Source organism: Triticum aestivum, chromosome 3D (genome assembly GCF_018294505.1).
Source record: "Triticum aestivum cultivar Chinese Spring chromosome 3D, IWGSC CS RefSeq v2.1, whole genome shotgun sequence".
Taxonomy (NCBI): Eukaryota; Viridiplantae; Streptophyta; class Magnoliopsida; order Poales; family Poaceae; genus Triticum; species Triticum aestivum.
In genome coordinates this window covers 41,807,869-41,832,403 of record NC_057802.1, presented here as the reverse complement: position 1 = coordinate 41,832,403, position 24,535 = coordinate 41,807,869, and the positions used below count along the sequence as shown (strand labels likewise).

Below are 24,535 nucleotides of genomic sequence, written 5' to 3'. Positions count from 1 at the left end.
GAACTATTCTAGACTATATATGCAACTATTTAAATGTGCGGGCTTTAAAAAATAAAATAAGGCCCGGCAGTGTTGGTTGCCCGGCTTCCGCATCAGTGTTCGCGGGCTAGTTCATGATCTCGGATGGATGACTGAGCAAATTTGCAGGTCAATGTTAGAGATGCCTTGCTTTTCCCCGACAGTACATCCCACAATACAAGGTTTGTTCAACACAAGTGTTTCTCTTTCTCTCTGTGGAAAAGAAAGCAAGTGCTTAAAATTCCCCTTACAAAAGAGTACAGGTATAAAATTGGTATCTCCGTTGCTAAAAAGCCAAAAGAAGAACGTGGACTAGTGCTAGTGTCCCATTTCTTCTCAGATTCGTTCGACCTCACGCGTCCTCCATCCCTTCCCTACCTTACCCTCAACGTCTCGCCGCCGACGCCGCCCAGCTCCTCCCGCCGAGGAATTTCCGCGGCGCCGATCTGACCGGCCCGGCCCCCTCCGTCGCGGGCGCCTCCCCATCTCGTGCCTCCCCCGCCGCTCCTCCCCGCCACACGCGAGGAGGGCGGCGCCGCTGCCCCTGCCCCGCCGCTTGTCCCCCATCTTCTCCGCGCGGATCCGCCTCCGAGGTAACCCCTCCCATGGATTATCTGGCCGCAATCCTTCCGTCAAACATAATTAATCGAAAGCTCGATTCATCACGTCCATTTCTGGAGGCAAATTAGCCATGCGCAACCACCTCCCCTGGAAAAATTCACATCAGTTCGAGAGGCAATCAAACGATGGATACGATCCAGCATTTAGCACTTTTTTCTTCTGATCTCTACCAAAGGACTAGGCTTATGCTTGTAGTGTGTATGATGATGACCAACTGGTGGTAGTTACAACCTTACATTTTGTAGTATTTCAGATGCATAGATAGATTCTTCGATGCTTCCTAGGCCAATAGCTGTTATGCTTTGCTGGAATCTCTCGAGTTTGTAATGTTGCTGTTGGGTGCTAATTTGTCTTATCTGCATTAGCCTGGATAACTATTTCCCAAGACACAGGCCCGGATGCTATGTATTAGTGTGGGTAACTATTTCTCAAGCTACATACAGTCCTAAGTAATTATGTCACCTAGTTAGTGTTGGTGTAGTCTACCTTCGTTCGCATCTTTTGGTCTAACATATCTGCAGTATTACTGTGTTAGTATCCACAGTACTGGGTATGCATGATACCTCGCTGCTTTGTTGTCCTGACATTTCTGCATGTTTGGGTAATCACAGTGATAAGGAAAATTAATCATCGATGGAAATGTATGCAAGTACATAGGGCATCATTACATCAAGATTTGGCCTTACACTTCATTTCTGAAACTTTGAACTTCCATCCACACACTTCCCCCTTTCGCTTACTTCAGTGTTAGACCTGGATTTCTCCACAACCTTCTGTTCAGACCATGGCACATGGTGCTCTCATAAAGTAGCTAGGTAAGTGTATCATACTTGAGTTTTCCTCATGTAGTTGTCAATCAGCACATGCGTTTCTGCATCACCTGTAATTATGATATGCTTCTCTTTGACACTTGAGCATCTTTTCATTTAATGTATAGTTGTGCATTTATTAGTCTAAAAACCTTGGCTCAACTTGCCCTCCAGTCTTGGATATATTAGAAATTGACTACATTAGGATATGAAACCGCAGACAAGTTGGTGAGAGTGTTAGTACGATGCAAATTCATGGGTTTATTGATTGTGTATATGTATATAGTTGAAGGTTCAATAGCTAGCAACCATGATAGTAGCTAGTCATTTCCATGAGCAGGCTAAATTCGCATCACCTTAATCTCCTTTAATATAAATTGGGTCAAGTAGGCTTCCGGCATGAAGGCTTCTTGTTCAATGATAAGATATATTTAGAGCAATTAATCACTTGATGGTTTTGTGAGATGAGGCTACCGTTATTGCTTGTTGAATAATTTGTAGTTGGTGTGGGTTGTTTTGTTGCGTTTGTACTTGAGAATGGCTTGATCTTCTGCTAGGTGCTCATAATGTTGGTTGTCTGAATATATTGGGACAAAATTGTTTGTTTGTTCTGGTAGATGTTTCAGTCCAAATATGTGTCAGTTCAATGGTTTGATCTGCTAATGTGTGCTGTTTCTTTATCCTGGTAGATGCTTCAGTCCAAATATGTGTCACGTATGATGTGCTTTTTTTTAGGGGGGCACATACGATGTGCTTGCAATTGAATTTCTGTGTATGTCCCCAGGACTGAGGCTTATATCTTCATGGAAACCTTGACAAGTGTTTTGAGTTGTGATCATGCCCCCAATGTGAAGTCATACCTTCATCCACTTGATTAAGAAGGTCACTGGTTATAGCATTTCCCCATTTTTTTAACAGACTTAGAATATGATTTTGTACTTAAACCTTCATCCACTTGATTAAGAAGGTCACTGGTTATAGCATTTTCCCATTTTTTTAACAGACTTAGAATATGATTTTGTACTTAACACTTTAACAGGTCAGGGGACAGACTTGAGAGACGCTTTTCAAATATTGATGATTGATATATTAATAACAACTTAAATGATGAGTGCAACAACTGGTCGTGTTACTGCTAATCTTTTGTTTGCACGGAACTTATAAATTTTAATAATTTGCTAAAATGTTATATACTATGAGATATAATATCACGTACTTATTTTTACCTCTTTTCTTACATGCCAACAGGTTTCGACAATCATAAGCCGTCCTACTTTTATATGGATTTTTCGTAAACATCAATAAAGGATGAGATTGAGGAGCATAAATGGACTGCGGTGCAAGCAGCTTAAACTCGTCCTTCTTGCTTTCTTCGTGATGTTTATTCTCTGGAAATGGGAGGAAGGAACATACTACAATACTGAAGATATTCATCCAGATTCATTGGTTGTGTCCCATCCAGGTCATTTAGCATATAGACATATTTCTCTTTCTTTTTTGCATTATTCTTATCTTTATTCTCATTTTTCTTCGAATTTCTGTAGCTAACTCAAAGTTTGTAGATCAGCATACATCCTCAGATGAAGACTTCCCAAGTGTAGATTCGTTGCCACAGCCAGTAGTTAAAGTACAAAAACAAGTTACCGGCGCACCACCACCACTGCCCGTTGTCGGTGTTCCTGCTAATGTGGGAGGTGAACAGGGGGCATCACCTTCTGAGCCGAAAGGTAATTACTTATCTTCTATGACCGTAGGAGGAACCATGGATTCTTTCTTGAGAATGCTAATATGCATTTCTTCAGCGCCACCTTTTGGTTATGTCTTGAATACTGAATTTCCGTGTTGTACATAAGTTAGTCAGGGGTTATCTGGCCCTAATATTTCTATCTTGTGTTTGCTTCCTCTATCTTCAGAATGTAATCATAGAAATGGAAGATGGGTTCCTGACAAGCGCAGACCACTCTACTCTGGTTTTGGCTGTAAACAGTGGCTCTCTGAGAGCTGGTCCTGCAGATTGACTCAGCGCACTGATTTTGATTACGAACAATTTAGATGGCAACCTGAAGCTTGTGATATGCTAGAGTTTGAGGCCTCTCAGTTCTTGATGAGGTACATGTCCATAGCATGTCTGATATGAATGTGGGGTTGATAATATACTGCATTCTTTGGCCCTATTATTGTTATTGCTCGAGTCATTCAGGAAAAAAAAACTAATTTGGTTATATTTCAGAGTGCAGGACAAAACTATTGCTTATGTGGGCGATTCTTTAGGGAGGCAGATGTTTCAGTCCATGATGTGTATGGCTACTGCTGGAGAAGAGCGGACAGACGTGGAAGATGTCGGTGCGGAGTATGGACTTGCCTTGGCACCAGGCGCTAAAAGACCAGATGGCTGGGCTTACCGGTTCCCGAGCACCAACACGACCATTCTATACCATTGGTCGTCGACGCTATGTGATCTGGAGCCTCTGAATCCATCAGATCCAGCCACCAGCTACGCCATGCACCTCGACCGCCCACCTGCTTTCGTGCGGGACAACCTCCACAGGATCCACGTTCTGGTCCTCAACACCGGCCACCACTGGAACCGGGGCAAGCTGAGGGCAAACAAGTGGGAGATGTACGTCGGCGGATCCCCGAACCACAACAAGAACATCGCCGCCATCTGGAAGGCCAAGAACTTCACCATCCACAGCGTCGTCAAGTGGCTGGACGCGCAGCTCCCCCGCCACCCCCACCTGAAGGCCTTCTACCGATCCATATCGCCCCGGCATTTCTTCAACGGGGACTGGGACACCGGCGGCCGCTGCGACAGCACGAGCCCTCTGGCCAAGGGCAGCGGCATCTCCCAGAACCGCTCCGAGGATGCCGACGCCGAGGGTGCTGTGACGGGAACGAGGGTGAAGCTGCTGGATGTCACCGCTCTGTCGCGCCTGAGGGACGAAGGGCACATATCGCGGTACAGCATCAAGGCTACACAGGGGATCCAGGACTGCCTGCACTGGTGCCTCCCTGGCGTGCCGGACACGTGGAACGAGATCCTCGCAGCCCAGTTGTTATAGTCTGTATGTAGTTGGATGGAAAATGAGCTAATTGTTGCTGATCAACTTACTCCAAGTTATGATATGTATACTGTGATTATTGCTGGTATTTACTGCAGAGCTTCTGTGGTGGGGATGAAGCATGGGGACAGCTGCAGGAAGCAAGCAGCAAGGGATTCTTTCTGTAATGTAACTTGTACCTAGGAATTGTTGCAACTTGCAACAGGGGATTTAGCTTGTCAAAATCATCTTTTGTCCTAGTATACTCAAGTCTTACAGTTCTTTTGAAGAACTTCTGAGGAAAAAGTCTAACATCATTTGCAGTGAAATAAAAAAAAAGGGAGCCGGAAGCTGGGCTTCCATATCCATCGATACAGGAGAATGTGATGTGGAATATTGTCTTTTTTTAGGGTAATTTGTTGGGAATATTGAAAATTTTGAATTTTGTCGAATTTCATATTTTCTACTCCCTCCGTCTCAAAATATAACGTTTTTGACACTATATTGGGACGGAGGGAGTACATTTCAAAAAATTATGAAAAAAAACACACATATACATGAAGGCATAACACATATGTGTGTAATTTTTCAGGGCAAAATAAGTTGAAATGAGGGCTGTGCAAAAAAGACAAATCTGAGGTTTTTTAACACATGATACTATTCATCCTCTCAGGCCAATGAATTTGTCTTTTTTGTACAGGTCACATTTCAACGTTTTTCATTCTGAAATTTTACGCACATAGACATGACATACTTGTTTACTTGCACAATTTTTTTCAGATTTCTTTGAAACCGAGAAGCTTGAATTTTGATTTGTATTCAAAAAAAGGTTTCCATGGCACCCGGGAGCCAAACGTCTGCTCTTTGTTTGTTGCCCCTGTCTATGAGTACTTTCTCCGTCCTGGTTTATTAACCCTTTTTTGTATTTTGTGTCAAATTTTGATCATATATTTAATAACAAAATGTTAATGCATATGACAAAAAATTATATTGTTGGCGTCGAGAGGGCTGCTTGAGCCTCCTTCTTCATCTTCTTCCTTCGCTTCATCACAAGTAGAACAACAACTCCGGTGATGATAGCGACGATGCCGACGACGATTGCAACGGCGCCGACTATGAAGACAATAAGAGCCTTCCCTGAATGCAATGCACACACACATACATATTCAGCTTAGTCACCAACTTTTAATTTGCAAGAAGGGAATTTAATGGGTGGCCGAGCTCACGTACGGATCCTTGCTTCCACTCCCGCGGGCAGCAGGTCTGGAGCGGATATCTCGAACCGGAGGTTGCACCTGTAGCGGTGCACCGAGGCCACGCCTGGCCGAGCGCCGTCGTGGCTCTTGAGGATCTCCGGGAAGTCCTGCACCGACCTGCCCAGGGTGCGTGGGCGGCGGACGCGGATTTTTCGAACACCTGCACCGGGGCCGCGCTATCGTAGCGGTCGAAGCGTCGCTCTTTCCCTCGAGATGCCCATCGCAGGATAGCTATTTAGTGCACGTATTACCGTGTCAGACTTCTGTCATGGTTCTTGTCGTCGTAGAGTAACAGCTCCATCGTACCCTCTGCATTTTTTTTGTCTCCACCCGCCCCCTTGCATACCGACGCGGCCCGTGAGCACGGCTGTAATGGATTGGGTGCAAGGAGGCGATTCAATGGCGCCGACGCTCGCCGCAACGGGAACCTCCCCGGCGGCCGGCTGCAGGTACGTATCAAGACTGGATACTGGTGTACTAATCGCATCACTTGTCCGGGATGCCTTATAGTCGATTTCTTAAAATTCCCCAAGTGAGATTCTGAATCCCCTCTCCTTCTTGGTTCTGAGCCGAAGCACAGATCCAACCAAGCCGCCGGCGACCCATCCTCCGCAGTCAGACCGAACGATGGAGGGTGGTCGGGGTCGGATCTATCATGGCGTCCAGCCATCCAGGATATTGCGCGAGTCCCAGACGAAACGCCATACTCCAAGTGCCCGATGCCGCCCGGCGCTGGATTTCCCCGGCAGCCCGCCCGTCCCGGTGCCTCCTCGCGACACCAGAACCTCCTGCGTCTCGCTCAGGATCTGGTTCCCTCGGCCGCTCTGCTTCTGCTGAATCCCCCTCCCCCGTCGGCTAGCCTGCTCCTAGAGATACAAGGGGGGTCGCATATAGACCAGAGTCACGGGCCGTGTCCCATAGCTGTTTGTCTCGTTTCTAGCTGATGAACAGTACCCTACGCTATGTAATAGGCGAGATCACGGACGAAGGACCTGCTAACCCGATCGATATAACCTAACCGTGGCCTGGCGATCTTACGGTAGCAGCTGGCACATATCGCGAGGTGTATGTACGCACCAGATAAGCGGGCCGGGGCGCACCTGCTCAAAATATATTTTCGCCTGCCCAGGCACAGGGCGCACTCCGCCGCCGTGACGTTCCACGGGGGGCACTGGGCCACCGCGCGCACCGTGCTGTTCGCCTGCAGTGCCGCGCTCGCCGCCGCCAGCATGCCCGCCGTGGCGTTCGCCGCGGCGCGGGGCACCAGGGACCGCGCCTGGCCGGCCAGCGTCTCCACGTCGTAGAACCGGGGGTAGACGGTGGAGTCGTGGGCCGTGAAGCTCATCCAGCGCCGCTCGTCGCCGTCCTCCTCGGTGGTGTTGGCGTCGGAGTATGCCAGGAAGCACCCGTCATTCCAGAAGGCGCCACGCCGGTGCGGGTCACCCTCGCAGATGCCGATCCTCTCGATGGCGGTGGCCAGGCACTCGCGGCAGTCTCCCCGCGCCGGGGACTCGCCGAAGCAGATGCCTCGGGCGAACGCCGTGCCGTTGCCGCCGCTGGAGGACCGGAGGGAGGCGAAGCCCGTCGGCGCGGCGGCTGACGGGAGGGCGGCCAGGAGCGGCCTCAGGCTGGCGCCGAACGCGGTGCCTTTGATCGTGGGCCGCCGTGGATCCGGGTCGCAGTCGTACAGGAGGTAGCCCCCCCGTGACGTCCTTGGAGGCGCCGGCCACCCCGAACGCCATCACGGTCACGGCGGTGACAAGGAGGAGAAGGCAGCATTGACGCGCCATGGCGTTGACAATTGTGTTAACAGGCTCGTAGTCGCAGAGCGCTTAGCTAGCAGCTACGGGAAGGGGGTTGAGGCGTTTTTAGTAGTCTAGTCTAGTGAGTAGTGAGTCCGCAATGGATGGCACATTCCCATGTGACGTGATCGGGAGGAGCAGATTATGCCAATCGATAATGAAGGATTGAAGATGAAATGACTCTGAAGTAGTACACGTAGTAATGTAGGGCCCGTCTCAGAAAAGAAGATTTATAAATTTTGTTTGAACTCAAATAAATGATGCATAGTTTGATCTTTTGTACTCCCTTTGTTCACTTTTTATAAGATGTTGTAGACATTTCAAACAGCGTCCAAAATAGTTCAATGTCAGCTGTCTGCAACGTCTAATAAAAAAGAACGGAGGGGGTAGAAAAAATGATCAACAACCACAATACTCCTAAATAGAGATAATACCAAAATATGTAGTATTGGATCCCATAAAGCCCTACTGGCAAAGTATTAACACCAAAAGGTCAGATACAGATATGAACAACTGATCAGTTGAATGATCCTGTGACCGGAGAGGCTGCGATGAATAGTTGTTGCGGTCAATATTTTGGCCTATTAATGTGCACCACATTTTCACGACTCCGTTGAGCCAGAATAGCATGGCGGCTTTGTCACATGGCGTTTCATCAAGAAGGGTATGTTCTGTGTTCGTTGTACGTATCATATGGAGTAGGAATCGTTTAAGTCAGTAGGAAGAATCAGGGCTGGCAAACTTGAGATCAAATGGGATGAGCTATGCAGACTTCAAGCGAAGATCAAAATTTCCGCGTGTAAGTGTTTTGCATGGTTTCAATGCGTGGAATGTTGAGTAAATAGGCAATTTCTCGATTAAATTAATCCACGAATAAATCACTAGCATGGCATTGACACATATAATCGCATACTGATATTCAGTCAAACTAGCACATACTATGCTAATTGCAGAAAGATCTACGTATAACGCTAGCATGGTTAAAACAGAAAAAAATAGGAGCGGGATAAACGACTTATACCCTCCAGTAGGCCATGCAGAGGCCGCGGCTTTGATGGCAGCAGCGGCGTCCTCGGCGGCCTTCTTGTCAGCTTCAGCTTTCTCGGCGGCGGCGCGTTCGGCGTCGGTGGACATGGTGATGATGAAGGCGACGCAGACGTAGAGGAAGTAGACGATCGGAAGTGAGCAGTCGCGTAATCGCTGCCCAAAAACCTATTCGCCCCTCACCCCGTACAGGAACCAGAAGGGCGTGGTTTCGGAGACCTGCTCTCCCGTCGACCGTGTACGCGGCGGACGGGATGAAGTCACCGGCGGCAGCAGCAGCAAGGGAACGACGGTGGGCGTGCGCGTGGAGCAGATGTGATCTGTTCGTGGCGGCTAGGGTTAGGAGACACCGTACACTTATATAGGCGCAGCCACGTGGAGAGACGTGGCTCGACCCACGTCCGAATCCGTGATAGCCCACGATCCGACGTCTCAGATCGTGGCCCAGCTGTCAGAGAACTCTCCGTTAGCGACTGGCAAAAATAAGCGCGTAGGTGTGAGCTCGGCTCGGCTCAATCCCGCAACCCGCAGCGCGTCGTGACGAGGCGTGGCGGGCGGTGGAGGAGGAGTGCGCGAGGGCCTCTTCTCTTCTCAAGCTCCAATAGCATGTAGAAGAGAAACCCTTATAAGGAGGTCCAACTCCTCTTCCACTTCCGGGGTGGGACTAAACTTCCCACTACATCTAGTGCCATATAACCCACATGGGCCCTTAGAGATTTTTCAGAAATTGCTATATGGGCCTAGAGCCCATCTCAAATTTCAGCAATCCCCCACCAGATCTCAAGGGCCCATTGTGTCCTCTGTTCCAATTACTGTTTCGATATACCAATGTTTCAGTGAAGACCTGTTAAGGTTGAGCTTCACCTAGAGCAAGTAGCTACACTCCTTCACAACTGAACAATGGACTATGCCTTGAATTGTCAGTTTGGCGTAAAGAAGTTTCATCACATGTCTCACTAGTACTGGGCTGCCGAAGGCTGACCCCTCGGGTGGAGCATATAAGTCACACTCCTGGCCTGTTCATGAGCTTACTAGAGATCACCCCAATCTCATAGACTATGACCAGCAGTCGGACTCATATAGGTGTGTTCCTCCAAAGATCGCTCCGTAGGATAGCATCTTGCTTATATAAGCTTCGGAACACATTAAGACAGTAGTCATCGTACCATACAGTATCGAGAGTATTACATCTCCAACGGAGTGGGTTAGTATAGTTACTCTCCTCAGTTCACCACTGGCTTGTTTTCCCAGGTCCTAATTCACGGGATCTCCGATCACATAGGTTGGGTTACTACCATGGCAACTCATGTGGGTCTCATACCCATCTCCCTCGATGCATTATCTATCACAACACGTGATAGCTCTTTCGTAAAGGGATCTGCCAGATTCTTAGCCGTATGGACATAGTCCAACGCTATCACTCCGGAGTTTCTTAATTTCCTGACAGCTTTTAATCTCATTCTTATGTGTTTGGTGGACTTCATGTTGTCCTTTGAACTATTCACCTTGGTGATGACAGTCTGATTGTCACAGTTCATAAGGATAGCCGGAACCGGTTTATCAACCAATGGCAAGTCCATCAAAAGATCTCGAAGCCATCTCGCTTCAACACCAGATGTGTCTAATGCCGTTAATTCTTCTTCCATTTTTGATCTCGTTAAGATTGTTTGCTTGCAAGACTTCCAGGAAACAGCGCCACCTCCAAGAGTAAACATATACCCAGTTGTGGCCTTCATCTCATCAGCATCAAAGATCCAATTTTCATCACTATACCCTTCAAGTACCGACGGGTCTCCGGTATAGTGAAGTCCATAGTTCTAGTACCTTTCAGATAGCGCATAACTCGTTCAACAGCATGCCAATGTACATCACCCGGTTTGGAAACAAACCGGCTCAGTTTGCTCACAGCAAACGCGATGTCGGGCCTCGTTGCGCTCGCTAGGTACATCAGTGAACCAATGATTTGAGAGTATCTCAACTGATCTATAGCCGTGCCTTTGGACTTTCGAATCAACACGCTAGGATCATATGGTGTTTGAGATGGTGTGCAATCCGAATATCCAAAACGACTCAACACCTTCTCAACATAGTGGGATTGCAGAAGTGTAATCCCACCCTCATTATCTCTCAGTAGCTTGATGTTCAAGATAACATCAGCCACACCAAGGTCTTTCATCTCAAAGCTCTGAGACAATAACGACTTGACCTCCTCAATGACTTTGAGGTTGGTTCCGAATATCAGTATGTCATCAACATACAAGCACAGTATAACTCCTTCGCCCCCACCATGGCGATAGTATACACATTTGTCAGCCTCATTAACAACGAAACCAACAGATGTCAGAGTTGTATTAAACTTATCATGCCATTGCTTAGGTGCTTGCTTCAGGCCATATAAAGATTTCAGCAACCTACACACCTTTCTTTCCTGACCATCTATCACAAAGCCATCTGGCTGTTGCATGTAGATTTCCTCGTTTAGCTCTCCATTCAGAAAAGCCGTCTTAACATCCATCTGGTGGACGAGAAGACCATGCGAGGCTGCCAACGAGAGTAATACTCGAATGGTGGTCAGTCTAGCCACAGGTGAATAAGTGTCGAAGAAATCTTCCTCTTCTTTCTGGTCATAGCCCTTGGCCACAAGCCTAGCCTTGTACTTTTCAATCGTACCATCGGGCCTAAGCTTCTTCTTGAACACCTACTTACATCCTAATGGTTTGCAACCATAGGGACGTTCAGTGATCTCCCATGTCCCGTTAGCCATGATGGAATCCATCTCATTACGGACCGCATCCTTCCAGTAGTCAGCTTCTGAAGAGGCATACGCTTCTGAAATAGAAGTGGGAGTATCATCCACGAGGTACACGAAGAAATCATCACCAAAGGTCTTTGCAGTCCTTTGTCTCTTGCCCCTACCAAGGGTTTCCTCGTCATCCTCCTCAGGATTTTCATCATGTGTTTGTTCATAATATTCCATAGGGATGGCAGGTTCAGGAGTCTCCTCAGATTCCTGTCTAGAAGTGCTTTGCATATCTCTCATAGGAAAAATATCCTCGAAGAATGTAGCATCCTTAGACTCCATAATTGTACCGACCTTCTGGTCAGGTACCTCAGATTTCACTACTAGAAATCTATAGCCAACGCTGTTCTTAGCGTAGCCCAAATTAACGCAGTCCACAGTCTTGGGTCCAAGCTTACGCTTTTTGGGGATCGGCACATTGACTTTCGCCAGACAGCCCCAAGTGCGCAAGTACGAGAGTGTTGTCCTTCTCTTTGCCCATTTCTCATAGGGAGTGATCTCATTATCCTTTGTCGGAACTTTATTCAGGACATGACATGCCGTCAATATAGCCTCCCCCCACCATGCCTTGCATAAACCCGATGTATCTAACATGGCGTTAACCAAATCAGTTAGAGTACGGTTTTTCCGCTCGGCAACCCCGTTTGACTGGGGTGAATAGGGAGGCGTCCTCTCATGAATAATGCCGTGTTCCGCACAGAAGGAATCAAACTCACTCGAGAAGTACTCTCCACCACGATCTGACTGGACTCGTTTAATTTTCTTTTCAAGTTGATTCTCAACTTCTGCCTTATAGATTTTAAAGTAGTGTAGAGCCTCATCTTTAGTATTTAACAGGTACACATAGCAATATCTAGTGGAATCATCTATCAATGTCATGAAGTATTTCTTTCCACCTTTAGTCAACACACCATTCATCTCACAAAGATCAGAATGTATGAGTTATAATGGTGCCAAGTGTCTCTCCTCCGCGGCCTTGTGAGGCTTGCGAGGTTGCTTAGCTTGCACACATGAAAGGCACTTAAAGCCTTTGGCTAAAGTAAAACTCGGGATTAAATCCAACTTGGCTAGCCGCGTCATAACACCGAAACTAATGTGACAAAGACGTGAATGCCAAACTTCAGATTCATTAACATTCGAATGAACATGGTTCACGACTTTATTACAAAAATCTGCGAGGGAAAGGCGGAACATCCCTCCGCTCTCATAACCTTTTCCAACAAAGAGTCCATATTTGGTAACAACTAATTTATTAGACTCGAAAACCAACTTAAACCCTTCTCTACATAGAAGGGAGCCACTAACGAGGTTCTTCTTGATGGCGGGGACATGCTGCACGTTCTTCAGCTGCACGATCCTTCCCGAAGTAAACCTCAGATCGACCGTGCCAACACCATGAACAGAAGCACTCGCGCCATTCCCCATCAATACGGACCCGTGGCCTGTGACCTGGTAAGAAGTGAACAATGACATGTCAGCACACACATGTACACCTGCACCTGTGTCCACCCACCAATCGGTGGGCTGAAACACTGAAAAAACAGTAAATAAATTACCGTACCCAGGTGCACCATTCTCATTGTTGTCCACAATCATGTTGACGGACTTGGAGTCCTGTCCTGACTTCTTGTACTTGTTTGGGCACTTGTTGGCCCAATGTTCAACCGAACCACAAGTAAAGCAGCCCTCGTCCTTCTTGTTCTTCTTGAAGGTCTTCTTACCCTTCTTCTTAAAGTCGGTATTGTGTTGGACACCGTTCTTTCCCTTGGGCTTGTGGGAGTTGAAGTTCTTCTGGTTCACCATGTTGGCGACAGAAGTCCCTTCGGCCCCTTTTCCGTGCGAGTCCTTTGCCCTTGAATTCTGCTCAACACTCAAATGGCCAATGGCATCCTCCACAGAGAATTCACGCCTCTGATGTTTCAGAGTGGTGGCAATGTTCCTCCAGGAATTAGGGAGCTTAGCGATTATGCAGCCCGCGACAAACTTGCCCGGTAACTCGCACTTAAGAAGTTCAAGCTCCTTAACAATGCATATTATCTCATGAGCCTGCTCCAATACAGGACGGTTTTCAACCATCTTGTAATCGTGGAACTGCTCTATAATATACATCTCGCTTCCGGCATCGGCTGCCCCGAACTTAGATTCGAGCGCCTCCCACAAGTCCTTGGCGACATGCACATGTAAATATGCGTCGACCAGTTTATCTCCGATCACGCTAAGAACTGCTCCGAGAAACACAACGGTTGCCTCCTTGAACGCCTTCTCCTGTTCAGGAGCAATCGTTCCCGTGGAGACACCGGTGACCCAGAACACGTTCATAGCCGTGAGCCATAACGTGGTCTTAGTCTGCCAACGCTTAAAGTATGTACCGGTAAACTTATCCGGTTTCAGTGCAGCGGCAAAGCCACTTGCCGAAAAATTCCTACACATAATAGGTTTTTGGATTGTTGAGTAAATAGGCAATTTCTCGATTAAATTAATCCACGAGTAAATCACTAGCATGGCATTGACACATATAATCGCATACTGATATTCAGTCAAACTAGCGCATACTACGCTAATTGCAAAAAGATCTACGTATAACGCTAGCATGGCTAAAACAGAAAAAAATAGGAGCGGGATAAACGAGTTATACCCTCCAGTAGGCCATGCAGAGGCCGCGGCTTTGGTGGCAGCAGCGGCGTCCTCGGCGGCCTTCTTGTCAGCTTCAGCTTTCTCGGCGGCGGCGCGTTCGGCGTCGGTGGACATGGTGATGATGAAGGCGACGCGGACGTAGAGGAAGTAGACGATCGGAAGTGAGCAGTCGCGTAATCGCTGCCCAAAAACCTATTCGCCCCTCACCCCGTACAGGAACCAGAAGGGCGTGGTTTCGGAGACCTGCTCTCCCGTCGACCGTGTACGCGGTGGACGGGATGGAGTCACCGGCGGCAGCAGCAGCAAGGGAACGACGGTGGCCGTGCGCGTGGAGCAGATGTGATCTGTTCGTGGCGGCTAGGGTTAGAAGACACCGCACACTTATATAGGCGCAGCCGCGTGGAGAGACGTGGGCTCGACCCACGTCCGAATCCGTGACAGCCCACGATCCGACGTCTCAGATCGTGACCCAGCTGTCAGAGAACTCTCCGTTAGTGACTGGCAAAAATAAGCGCGTAGGTGTGAGCTCGGCTCGGCTCAATCCCGCAACCCGCAGCGCGTCGTGACGAGGCGTGGCGGGCGGTGAAGGAAGAGTGCGCGAGGGCCTCTTCTCTTCTCAAGCTCCAATAGCATGTAGAAGAGAAACCCTTATAAGGAGGTCCAACTCCTCTTCCACTTTCGGGGTGGGACTAAACTTCCCACTACATCTAGTGCCATATAACCCACATGGGCCCTTAGAGATTTTTCAGAAATTGCTATATGGGCCTAGAGCCCATCTCAAATTTCAGCATGGAAGCCTGGGAGGTCTGGAGGGAACATTGGTTTGAGGGAAGTGCAATTGTACTGACAATGCAATTCTTGATTACATGTAATTTATCAAGACCGGTTGTGAGACCATCTGCCTGCGAGAAGTTATCCTCACTATGGATGGTGCACTTGACCAATGAGGCGACAAAAGAGTTGATGGTGAAAAAGTTTAGTTCATACCATAGGTGGTTATCTCTATTCTCTATCTAGGTGCTTAGTAGTGAATTTTGTGAGAGCCACATATAAAAAAAGAAAGAGCAAATGGATCGAAGCAACAGTGGGCTTTGTCACCCCAAATATGAATGTTAGATTTGATCCCGATAGCGGTAGCGGGGCGAGAGACGTAATCCGAGATGATTGGGGCAAATTTATTGTTGTTAGCAAACACATACTGGAGCTGGCTTTGAACATTGCAACCACCGTGGAAAACTTCGTCAGTGCTTGATGGTCCCTACCTTGTCGATGGATTGCCAAAGGCTATCCATTCGACCGGATTGCAAGGAGGTCATCAATCAAATACTTTGAAGGACAATGGATTTTCGGCAGCTGTGAATGCTCCAATCTCTGACGACATTTGCATAAAAGCTTCTTTTTTTGGGAGAGTACCTTATCATTTTTGCCTTAGGGTTACTAGTTCATACTCTAGCTAAGGTGTATGATCCTCGATCAGATGTTTTGGGCTGATGAACCGCTGAGTTGTATTGTTGCTATGTAATTGGTGAGTGTAAGTGTTATTTGAGTGATAAAGCTCGCCAAAATGGCATTCCTAAAAAAAATTAAAAGCAACTAAGATAATAATATTAAAAGCAACTAAAAAAATACTATTAAAAGCATTATAAGTTCAGTTTGGTAGTAAGCTACCAACAAACAATTGCAAAAAGAAAAGTTCAGTTTTATCCATACATTCACTTTTGTTTGTTTGTGTACGGCGGGTCCCATGTGCAGCCTCACTTGCCACGCACCACCCCTGGGCTGGGCTACTAGTATGCACAGCCCATCCCTCCCAGTCCATACCCATAGTCGTCTTCTTCCAGCTGGGCGAGAGGCACGAGATCCGATCCGATCCGATCCACCCCGGAGCCGGAACCCTAGCCAGGTCCACCGCTATGGCGACGACGCGCCCGCTCCTCCTCTGTGCCGCCCTCCTCCTCGCCGCCCTCTCCTGCACCTTCGCCGCCGACGCGCCCTTCCTCGTCGCGCACAAGAAGGTGGCCCTCTCCCGCCCCAAGCCCGGCGTCGAGCGCCTCGCCGTCTCCCTCGACCTCTACAACCAGGGATCCGCGTGAGTGCTCCCATGTCTTACCCTACCTGCCTGCTATCCGTCCCCGGGTTCCTCCTCACTTCGCGACGACGATGGGGCTTGCTCTCTCCGCCGGATCGATGGGATCTGCGGCGGCCTCGGCCGGCAGCTGAGGGGATCGGCTCGGTTAATTATGGTTTTAGCTCCTAAAGTTCACAATTCGGCGGTGAAATTCGGCACCATCTCGTGGATCCTGACTAGTAACTGCTAGATCTAGAGTTTATAGATTTTTATCCGTACAAAATGGCGACCCGATCCTTCGTTCTATTGCCTGACCATGCGCCTGATTTAATTTGTCTAGGCAAACAGCTAGGAAGGTAGAGTAGCCGCAGCCAATTGGTGAGCTTTTACTAGAGCTTCCAGGCGTCCCGTTGTTATTGAGCAAATCTGTCAATAATAACGCTGGGTTTTGCATTTGGGAAGTTGAAGCATCTGTGTGGTGTTTAATAGTCATCATCCGTCTGTGATGTCATAAAATGTTCTTAGTTGATTACCTAGAATATAATTTTATCTTTCTTATTTTGATGCATCTTGTAATCTCATGGTTTTACTGCTCTTACTGGTTAGAACTAGTATATGCCAAGCACTTTTACAGATAGATTGGTTCCAGCTTGTTAGATGTTGCATCATGTACAGTAATAAAGTTCTAAAAACTTACCAGATCGGTCCTTGACGTTCTAAACTGAGCTATGGTAATATCTTGTTTGCTCCTCAAAGTGCACATCCTATTTGCATGGACAAAAGTTTGATTCCTTTTTCTTGTTCGCCTTACATACCTGTTTGTATCATGTGAAAGCCAGTGAATATCCATGTATTTTGAATAGTCATATGTAATAAGGTATTTTGTTTTTCTGCAGAACTGCATATGATGTGGCCATTAATGATGACTCGTGGCCAAAGGAAGCATTTGAACTTGTCTCTGGAGAGGTCTCAAAGACTTTGGAAAGGCTTGAACCGTGAGTACATTTTCATTTTGTAATGCATCTCTCTGCTTTTGGTGACTCCACTCCACTATGGTGTTATAGAAAAATAAACTTTTATCATTTGCACTTTTAGTGGCGCCACTGCTTCGCACGCGTTTGTATTGGAGAGCAAAACACAGGGCAGGTTCCAAGCTTCACCTGCTGTTATCAAGTACCGTGTTGCCACAAAGGCTGCACTGCAGGTATGATCCTCAACCCGTTCTGTATATTATTCACTAGTGCCTCAAATGATATACATTCGCTTGTTTGCTCATTCATTCACCAGTGTCAACTCCTCTTGCTAAACTGATAATTTTGTACGCCGTAGGAGGCCTACTCAACTCCCATCCTCCCCCTGGACATTCTTGCTGAAAGACCTCCAGTGAAGAAGTTTGAATGGGTAAGTGATTGTGTGCATTTTCATTCTGGTATATCTCCTTGGTGATTCTAATTTTTTCCATGCTATTTTGTGGGGCTGATACTCTTGCTCTGGAATTCTGGATTCACTCTCATTCGTTGTTCAGGCTAAGGTAATTTCATTTCATTTCTCCTCCATATAAATAAGCTGCCATGATATTCCCTGGTGTGAGATTCTAAGAAACTGTCCATGTGCAGAAACTTATTGCAAAGTACGGAGCACTGGTGTCTGTCGTTTCCTTCGTTCTGGGGTTCATCTACCTGGTCGCGAGCCCATCGAAATCTGCCGGCTCAAAGTCTGGCAAGAAGAGGCGCTGATCTATCATCCATGGTTCACCGTTTTTGTAGCTGGCCGTTTGCCTGGAGAGAGACTCTTGGTAGCAGAGGAAGAGAATCTCTGAAGTTACAACACCCCATGGACTGTAATGTAATGGAGCGACTAGCAGCAAAGTGACACTATAATTTTGGTTATTTCCATTTTGTGTTGTCAGCGACTTAACCCGGAGGAGTAGATTTGGTGAAACATAGAAACCCTTTTGATTCTGTACTGTGTGGAGGACCATGTGGTTGTGCATCCAATCTTAGCCCCTGGTATCGTATCGTTGTCGCCCCAAATGAAACCGTAAATCAGATTTCCGAGGTGTTTCGGATACATTGATGCAAATGTAAACTGAGCCAGTAGAGCACGTCTTGGCTACATTGATGCAACTCCTGGGTGTACCAAACAGCAACTCAGCAAGAACATTGTGTTTTTGAATGATAAACCTGCTATAACTAACATCAAAACAAATACCTGAAATTTTGACGATTTTCGAATTTGCAAACGTGGATATTGCAAGACAAAGTTGCACTGCCATGTCCGTACACGATCGAGCAGGGTTGATTTGAAAACAGAGTAGTAAAGTCAACATTTCTTTCCGCGTAATTCAAATACAGTTTTGCTAAAGCACATTTAGATGTGCCGTAAGTATTGCACATCTAAGTCTTATGTCATTGATCTTACGCGAAAATTAGTGTGCGAATTTCTTTTTTGCTTTTTCTTTTTTTCCCATACTTGATTGTGTCACTTAGATTTAGATGTGCAATAACTAATGTGCCCTCCAACAAACAGTCTGGGAAGCAACCGGTTAAGCTAAATGCAAGAACCGCCCCAAACAAATAATGAAATTAACCAAAGAATCGTCTCTCTAGCAGATCAATCGATCTCTCAGCTCAGTCTAATCCTGTCAACGTAATCAAGCACCCTTCTTCAACCGCGAGCTCATCAGGCTGCTGCGACGCCTGTGGCCCGAGACCACCACGAACACTCCCCGGCGGCAGCAGCGCGGCGACGGCGTCGAAGCACTCAGCCGGCACGGTGGCTCGGGCAGGCCTCTCGCTCCCAGCCGGCACGCCGTCGTCCCCGTAGACTGCCCTCAGCTCCTCCTCGCTGGCGCGCCGCGACAGGTAGAGCCTGTAGAGCGCGTACGCGCCCTTCTTCTTGCCCTTGTCGCTGGTGAGCTCCTGCACGCGCCACGGCGTCCTCCCCTTCTTGGACGGGCCGGAGTAGAAGGCGAAGCAGTTCCCGGCGTCGCCCTGCTCCTCCTTGCTGCGCTCCTCCGGCCGCCAGTGCCCGCCGGTGTCGACCCTGCGGTCGGCGCGCTTGGCGCCCCCGCCCGCGCTCGTGATCTGGGGCTTGGTCTCGCAGCATCCTCGTACGCCGGGACAATCTATATCGTACTCAAGGCAGGAACATGAGTCAATCTTAGCCTGCTCAGATAAACATCAACAACATGTAAACATGGTTTGGCAGCCCATTACTGTGATAGTATCAGTGGTAATAGCTTCACCGTACTACGGTGGAGAAAGTACAGCTGATCATTACCACACATCACCACGACAAAATACTACACACTAACCCAAAATCAGAAAAAAATGGCTTGCTAAAGCACATCTAGATGTGCCATAAGTATTGCACATCTAAGTCCTATGTCATTGATCTTACGTTGAGATCCGCGTGAATATTTTGTTTTTTTTCTCTTCCTCTTTATGCTTAATTCACTCACTTAGGTGTGCAATAACTAGAGCACATCTAGATGTGCCCTAGACACAAAAAAAAGGATTTCTCTCCACGCCATATCAAAACAACAACAAAAAACAGACCACCAATCCATGCACACAACCAAAGGTTGCCTACAAGCGATGGAAGTTATTGAGACCATGCAGAAGGAAGGAAACTCACTTGGTCCGACTGCGGCAATATATGAAGAATGCTCGTTTTTAGCTCATAATTTTATTTTCATATATTTTTCTCATTGTCCTAGGGAGGCCAATATGGCGGCATATTTGTTGGCTAGAAATTCGAAGGTCTCTAGAACCATTGTCTGGAAACCGGAGCCTCCGGTTTTTCTAGTAGATGTTTTGACAAACGATGTATCGATGTTTGCGCATGAAATATAAACGGCCATGATGGCATTTCCCTCAAAAAGGTTGCCTACAAGCGAACAGCCGTCATAACAGCAAGCATCGATGTTTCACGATGAGAAAAAACACCCAACAACCAATTAAAAAAAACGCCCAACATCAGTTGAGGTCAAACTCGTGAAGCTTGTCGACAACAAGCCACTCTATTGTGCCAGCACACTCTAAAGCAACAACTAATAACAACCATACAATCAAATGCAGGAGGAAGGCAACACGGAAAATCTAGATACTCAAAGGAAGTGAGTAGAACACGCAACCCCATGCAGGGGCGAATCTACTAGACATGCTTCCCAGCCCTCCAACTAGGGTAATTTCCCTTTTTTTTTTACTACCAACGATCAGGCCCAGCGCAACAACTCGGCTGCTTCGCAGCCCATCTCAATGATACAATTAGAATTTGGGCCTACCCTCCATTTACCCCATAGATTCGCCACTGACCCCGTGGGAAGACAGGAACAAAGGAAAGGAAGCGATACCAGTCCCAAGAGGTCTGAACCACCGAACACCCAACGAGAAAAGACCACTCCCAGCTGGCGAGGTTGCAACCGTCGAATGTCCAGTCGCCAAATGACCTGCTGGGAAAGGCGTTGCTCCTAGCCGCGTGCTCACAGCTGTCGGGTGCCCAACCGGGAAAGATGTCGACCTTAGGCCGCCTACTCCCAGCCATCGAGATCTTGTCAAGCCACCTTTGCGCACAAACCACCTCTAATTTTCCCCACTTCGTCTCCGTGCGGTGTTCTCTATGTCCACACAGCCAACGCGATAGTAAAAGAACCTCATTCCCCTAGAGATGCAACACGATGGGAACACATGGTGCGGTTGACGACACCTAGACCGAGGCATGCGAGACATGGTCAACACCGTCTGACTACTGGGGAAAGAATCAAAACAAACTTCGGATTGTTGTGGGCCCTCAAAATTGTTGCCCTGAATTGACTCATATCGCTCCACAACACATCCACTTACCAATGGGCCCACCCATCAGCAGATCACTCCAAAAAACACAACACGTTGACCAAGTCAAAATCATAGACCAAATATCAAATTGGAGACCTCCGTTGATTGAGAGAGCTTACACCCCGAGGGAGCTTAGTGACTTGAAGGACTAGTCGCCCATGCATTGCAACGGGGGCATGCACAGTCTAGTGGTTCAACACTAATCATGTCTAACATATGCCTTAGACCCACTATATTATATATTTTGGTAAGTATGATTTGATTTGTGTATGTGTAGGGGAAGGCAAACAAAGTTTTGATTTATTTGAAGTTTTATTAAGATTTGGTTCGATTTGGGTATGGTTAGGGAAGGCAAGGAAAGTTTTGATTTAGTTGAGGTTTTGGTAAAATTGAATTTGATTTGATTGAGTTAATGCGAAACATGGTTTTGGGTGGGTAGGCCCACCAACCCCTCTTTAAATATTACTAGTTTAAGCAGCTAGAGATTAATTATTTCGGGCTTCAGGTTTTTCATCGGCCAGACAACATTTTTGGGCTTTGGGATAGGCTCGGCTGTAATTAGAGTGTGTTTGGTAGCGAAAGAAGTCCACATACCCCCCTAAACTGTCAGATTTCGAGCAGATCACCCCCCCAACCGCAAAAACCAGATTCTTAATCCCCTAGACTAACATATACCGGACAAATCACCCCCTGAGGCCATTTTGGTGGGTTTGTGAGGCCGGTTTTGCCCAAGTGGCGGGGGTTTCGCCAGATAGGATTGACTGAGCCGCCTACTTCGCGCGGGAATCAGCTATGTGGGTTCCTGTTTTGCGCGGGAATCATCTCCAGTCCCCATTCCCTCCTCTTCTCTTCTCTGCTCATATGTAGATGGATTTTGTCTGAATTTTTAAGCTCTCAATATATGTCTGAAACTGACAACATCAGCTCTGAATATATGTGAGTTTCATGAAAAGCAACAGCTGAAATTCAAACAACAATATCACTCTAAAAACAAAGTCAGCTTCATGTAAATGAACAACACAGTACAGGATATGCACTCTAAATGAACAACACAGTAACAAACACAACAATATGCACCAGAATTTGACCATAGAATTTGGCAATTTCATTCATCATCCAGCAGAATAAAGTTTAACAAGACAAAAGGCACAAAATGTAGTAGTTTTGCACTGTCATTCGTCATCTAGCAGACTTAAGTTTGACATGACCAAAAGCACATAATGTAAAATGATGTTTTACATCAATAAAAGCTCAGGCTTAGCACTGATGCTGCACATCACCATTGATCATAAGGTCATAAGCTTAACAAGACTATCCCCTCTTTCCTGTTAGAAGCCACTCGAACCTCCCATCACCATAAGCTGGAACTTGTGATGAAGATGTGTTTGGCTGAGAGTTTGAAGCCCTTGGTGCCCTAAATGGCTTTGGTATTGTTGATGCCCTTGGAGCCCTTGGAACTGGCTGCGAACTTTGTGTTGGCTGGGATAGGCCTGGCTGTGAACTTGATGCTGTCTGAGAGCATGGCCCTTCTTGATGAGATGTTTTATTGCCTTTTTTGCTTGATTTCCTGATTGTTTTTGCTGGTTTGTCCTACATAACAACAACAACAGTGCAATAGTACTTTGAGTGAAATATTTCCATAGTGCAAGATGCTTTCCTGAGCACACCATACTAAAATTGTACTTTGAGTGGAATCTAGGATTATAAAATTGTACCTACAAAATTACCTGAGCCATGCTTGCAGCTTGTATTCTTTCTCTGCTTCTCTTTGCTGCCTTTAAAATTGTACTTTAAATCGTAGCCGCCGGTCGAGTTGTTCAGTACATGCCGACGATCGTCGCCTGCACCGCCGTGGTTGCCCAAATCACCGCCGCCGTGTCGTCAGAGAGAAGAGAGGGGAGCGGGAGATGAAAAGGTGAAGCAGAGCGGTCGAGGCAGGGCGAGGGGGTGTACTAGACCGTCACCACCCAACTATTGCCGACGTGGCAGCCCATTCGATTAAAATGCTCAACCACCCCCGCCACTTGGGCAAAACCGGCCTCACAAACCCACCAAAACGGCCTTACACTCTTTTCTTTCGAAAGAAAAGGGGGTGATTTGTCTGGTATATGTTAGTCTAGGGGATTAAGAATCCGGTTTTGCGGTTGGGGGGGGGGGGGGGGTGATCTGCTCGAAATCTGACAGTTCAAGGGGGTATGTGGACTTCTTTCGTTTGGTAGCCTTCATGCCTCTACCATGTTGTTCTCAAGATCCCATGTGCTGCTAACAAGAGTGGAGTGGAAGGAGTGAACTCACGTCATTTCAAAGTTTATAAGTAGAAAAAAATCGTGATCATCAAAGTTTGTCCTTGTAACATAATTTGGAAAACAACCTAACCTGTTTTTCGTTTAAAAATATATGAAAGATTCTGCTTGTGATTTGTATAATATTGACACATAACTACAACATGCCGGCACACACAACTGCAACGAGACTATAATCAGGGTGGAAGGAGGATTGTCGGCCAATTGCACCTTTATATTTAATATTTTTATGATATGTTTTTTCATTTCCATCTTTTTTATAAAAATCCTTGAACATTTTATTAAAATTATGATTCTTTAAGAAATCATGATTTTTCCAAATTCGCGTTTTGTTTTTTTATAAAAAATTATGACTTTTTCTAATTAATGGACATTTTTTAAAATTTCACAAGCATTTTCTGTATTCCTTTAATTTTTTTAATTCATAATTTTCCCCCTTCGAATTTGCTAATTCCTTTCTAATTCATGAACTTTTAAAATTTTGCAAACAATATTTTATTTCACCAAAAAAATACAAAATTAACAAGAAAACAATTTTTACCGAGACAATAGACAAATATCAGTAAAAGACAAGGGAGGAAAAACCAAATGAACTAAAGTGAGCAGCGTGTGGCCGACCGAGCTGAATATATAGGAGCGTCGGAAGCAACAACCTGCGAAATCCTTCTCAAAAATAAAAATAAATAACAACCTGCGAAACAAGTGGACACACTAATCCAGATGGCGCTGGTGACCAAATCTTGATAAATGACGTCAGAGGGCAATCCAACGCACTAACGGATTTTTTTTCTAACCAGACAAAGGTTTGATAGATGAACAAGGACAATTGGCTTGTTTTTTAAAATAGAAAAAACCGCATGAAGTCAGTGGGCTTATTCTGAAATGAGGTGGTGGTAATGTTATATTTAGATGTAACATAGTTATGTCATATTGAGATAAGTTTCTTTCTTTCTATTTTTTTCTTTTTTTGCAGGGAGATAAGCCTTTAGACACACTCAAAGAAAAAAAAGGAACGATGTAAGCAGTGACACTAGCTCTGTGCGGAGACGATGAACACTGGAATTTAATTTGCGCCGTTGCTCTTTCTTCCTTTTATTCAAACAAACACAGATCATACAAAACAAATTAACAGGCTTGCTACAGGACAGTAGCATGCATGCCGAGTTGCCGATGCGTACAAAGCGGACGAAATTAATTAGCATGGAAAACACAGCAGCCAGCGGAAGCAAGCCAGAGACGGATCCCGCTAGCTAGCTACGTACTTGGTGGCCTCGACGCCGGCGAACCCGGCGCCCCTGGCG

General features: G+C 46.6%; 2 protein-coding genes across 6 annotated transcripts; both read left to right on the top strand.

Moving 5' to 3' along the window:
• The first annotated feature begins 306 nt into the window (after positions 1 to 306).
• Positions 307 to 4,863, top strand: LOC123077210 (protein trichome birefringence-like 16). 5 transcript variants are annotated; one of them, XM_044499436.1, is made up of 6 exons: positions 316 to 611; positions 2,233 to 2,330; positions 2,697 to 2,910; positions 3,011 to 3,175; positions 3,362 to 3,557; positions 3,679 to 4,863. In XM_044499436.1, exons 3-6 carry the CDS (start codon positions 2,757 to 2,759, stop codon positions 4,508 to 4,510), a joined length of 1,347 nt encoding a protein of 448 aa, XP_044355371.1. In that variant the 5' UTR covers positions 316 to 611; positions 2,233 to 2,330; positions 2,697 to 2,756; the 3' UTR covers positions 4,511 to 4,863. The 5 variants fall into 5 exon arrangements, with proteins under 5 accessions (XP_044355370.1, XP_044355368.1, XP_044355371.1 ...); XM_044499434.1 differs by having other exon boundaries at positions 2,993 to 3,175; XM_044499435.1 differs by lacking the exon at positions 2,233 to 2,330 and having other exon boundaries at positions 307 to 611.
• Positions 4,864 to 15,809: 10,946 nt separating this feature from the next.
• On the top strand, positions 15,810 to 18,054 carry LOC123077209 (translocon-associated protein subunit beta). The gene is made up of 6 exons (XM_044499432.1): positions 15,810 to 16,114; positions 16,990 to 17,088; positions 17,189 to 17,297; positions 17,423 to 17,494; positions 17,619 to 17,624; positions 17,710 to 18,054. Exons 1-6 carry the CDS (start codon positions 15,939 to 15,941, stop codon positions 17,827 to 17,829), a joined length of 582 nt encoding a protein of 193 aa, XP_044355367.1. The 5' UTR covers positions 15,810 to 15,938; the 3' UTR covers positions 17,830 to 18,054.
• The last annotated feature ends 6,481 nt before the right edge of the window (positions 18,055 to 24,535 follow it).

Excerpts from the sequence above, each read along its gene's own strand:
- LOC123077209 (XM_044499432.1), top strand. The coding sequence starts at position 15,939 with ATGGCGACGACGCGCCCGCTCCTCCTCTGTGCCGCCCTCCTCCTCGCC. Across the intron at positions 17,089-17,188 it reads ACTTTGGAAAGGCTTGAACC|TGGCGCCACTGCTTCGCACG; the intron begins GTGAGTACATTT and ends TTGCACTTTTAG. Across the intron at positions 17,298-17,422 it reads CCACAAAGGCTGCACTGCAG|GAGGCCTACTCAACTCCCAT; the intron begins GTATGATCCTCA and ends TGTACGCCGTAG.
- LOC123077210 (XM_044499433.1), top strand. The coding sequence starts at position 2,757 with ATGAGATTGAGGAGCATAAATGGACTGCGGTGCAAGCAGCTTAAACTC. Across the intron at positions 2,911-2,992 it reads ATTGGTTGTGTCCCATCCAG|CTAACTCAAAGTTTGTAGAT; the intron begins GTCATTTAGCAT and ends GAATTTCTGTAG. Across the intron at positions 3,558-3,678 it reads GCCTCTCAGTTCTTGATGAG|AGTGCAGGACAAAACTATTG; the intron begins GTACATGTCCAT and ends GTTATATTTCAG.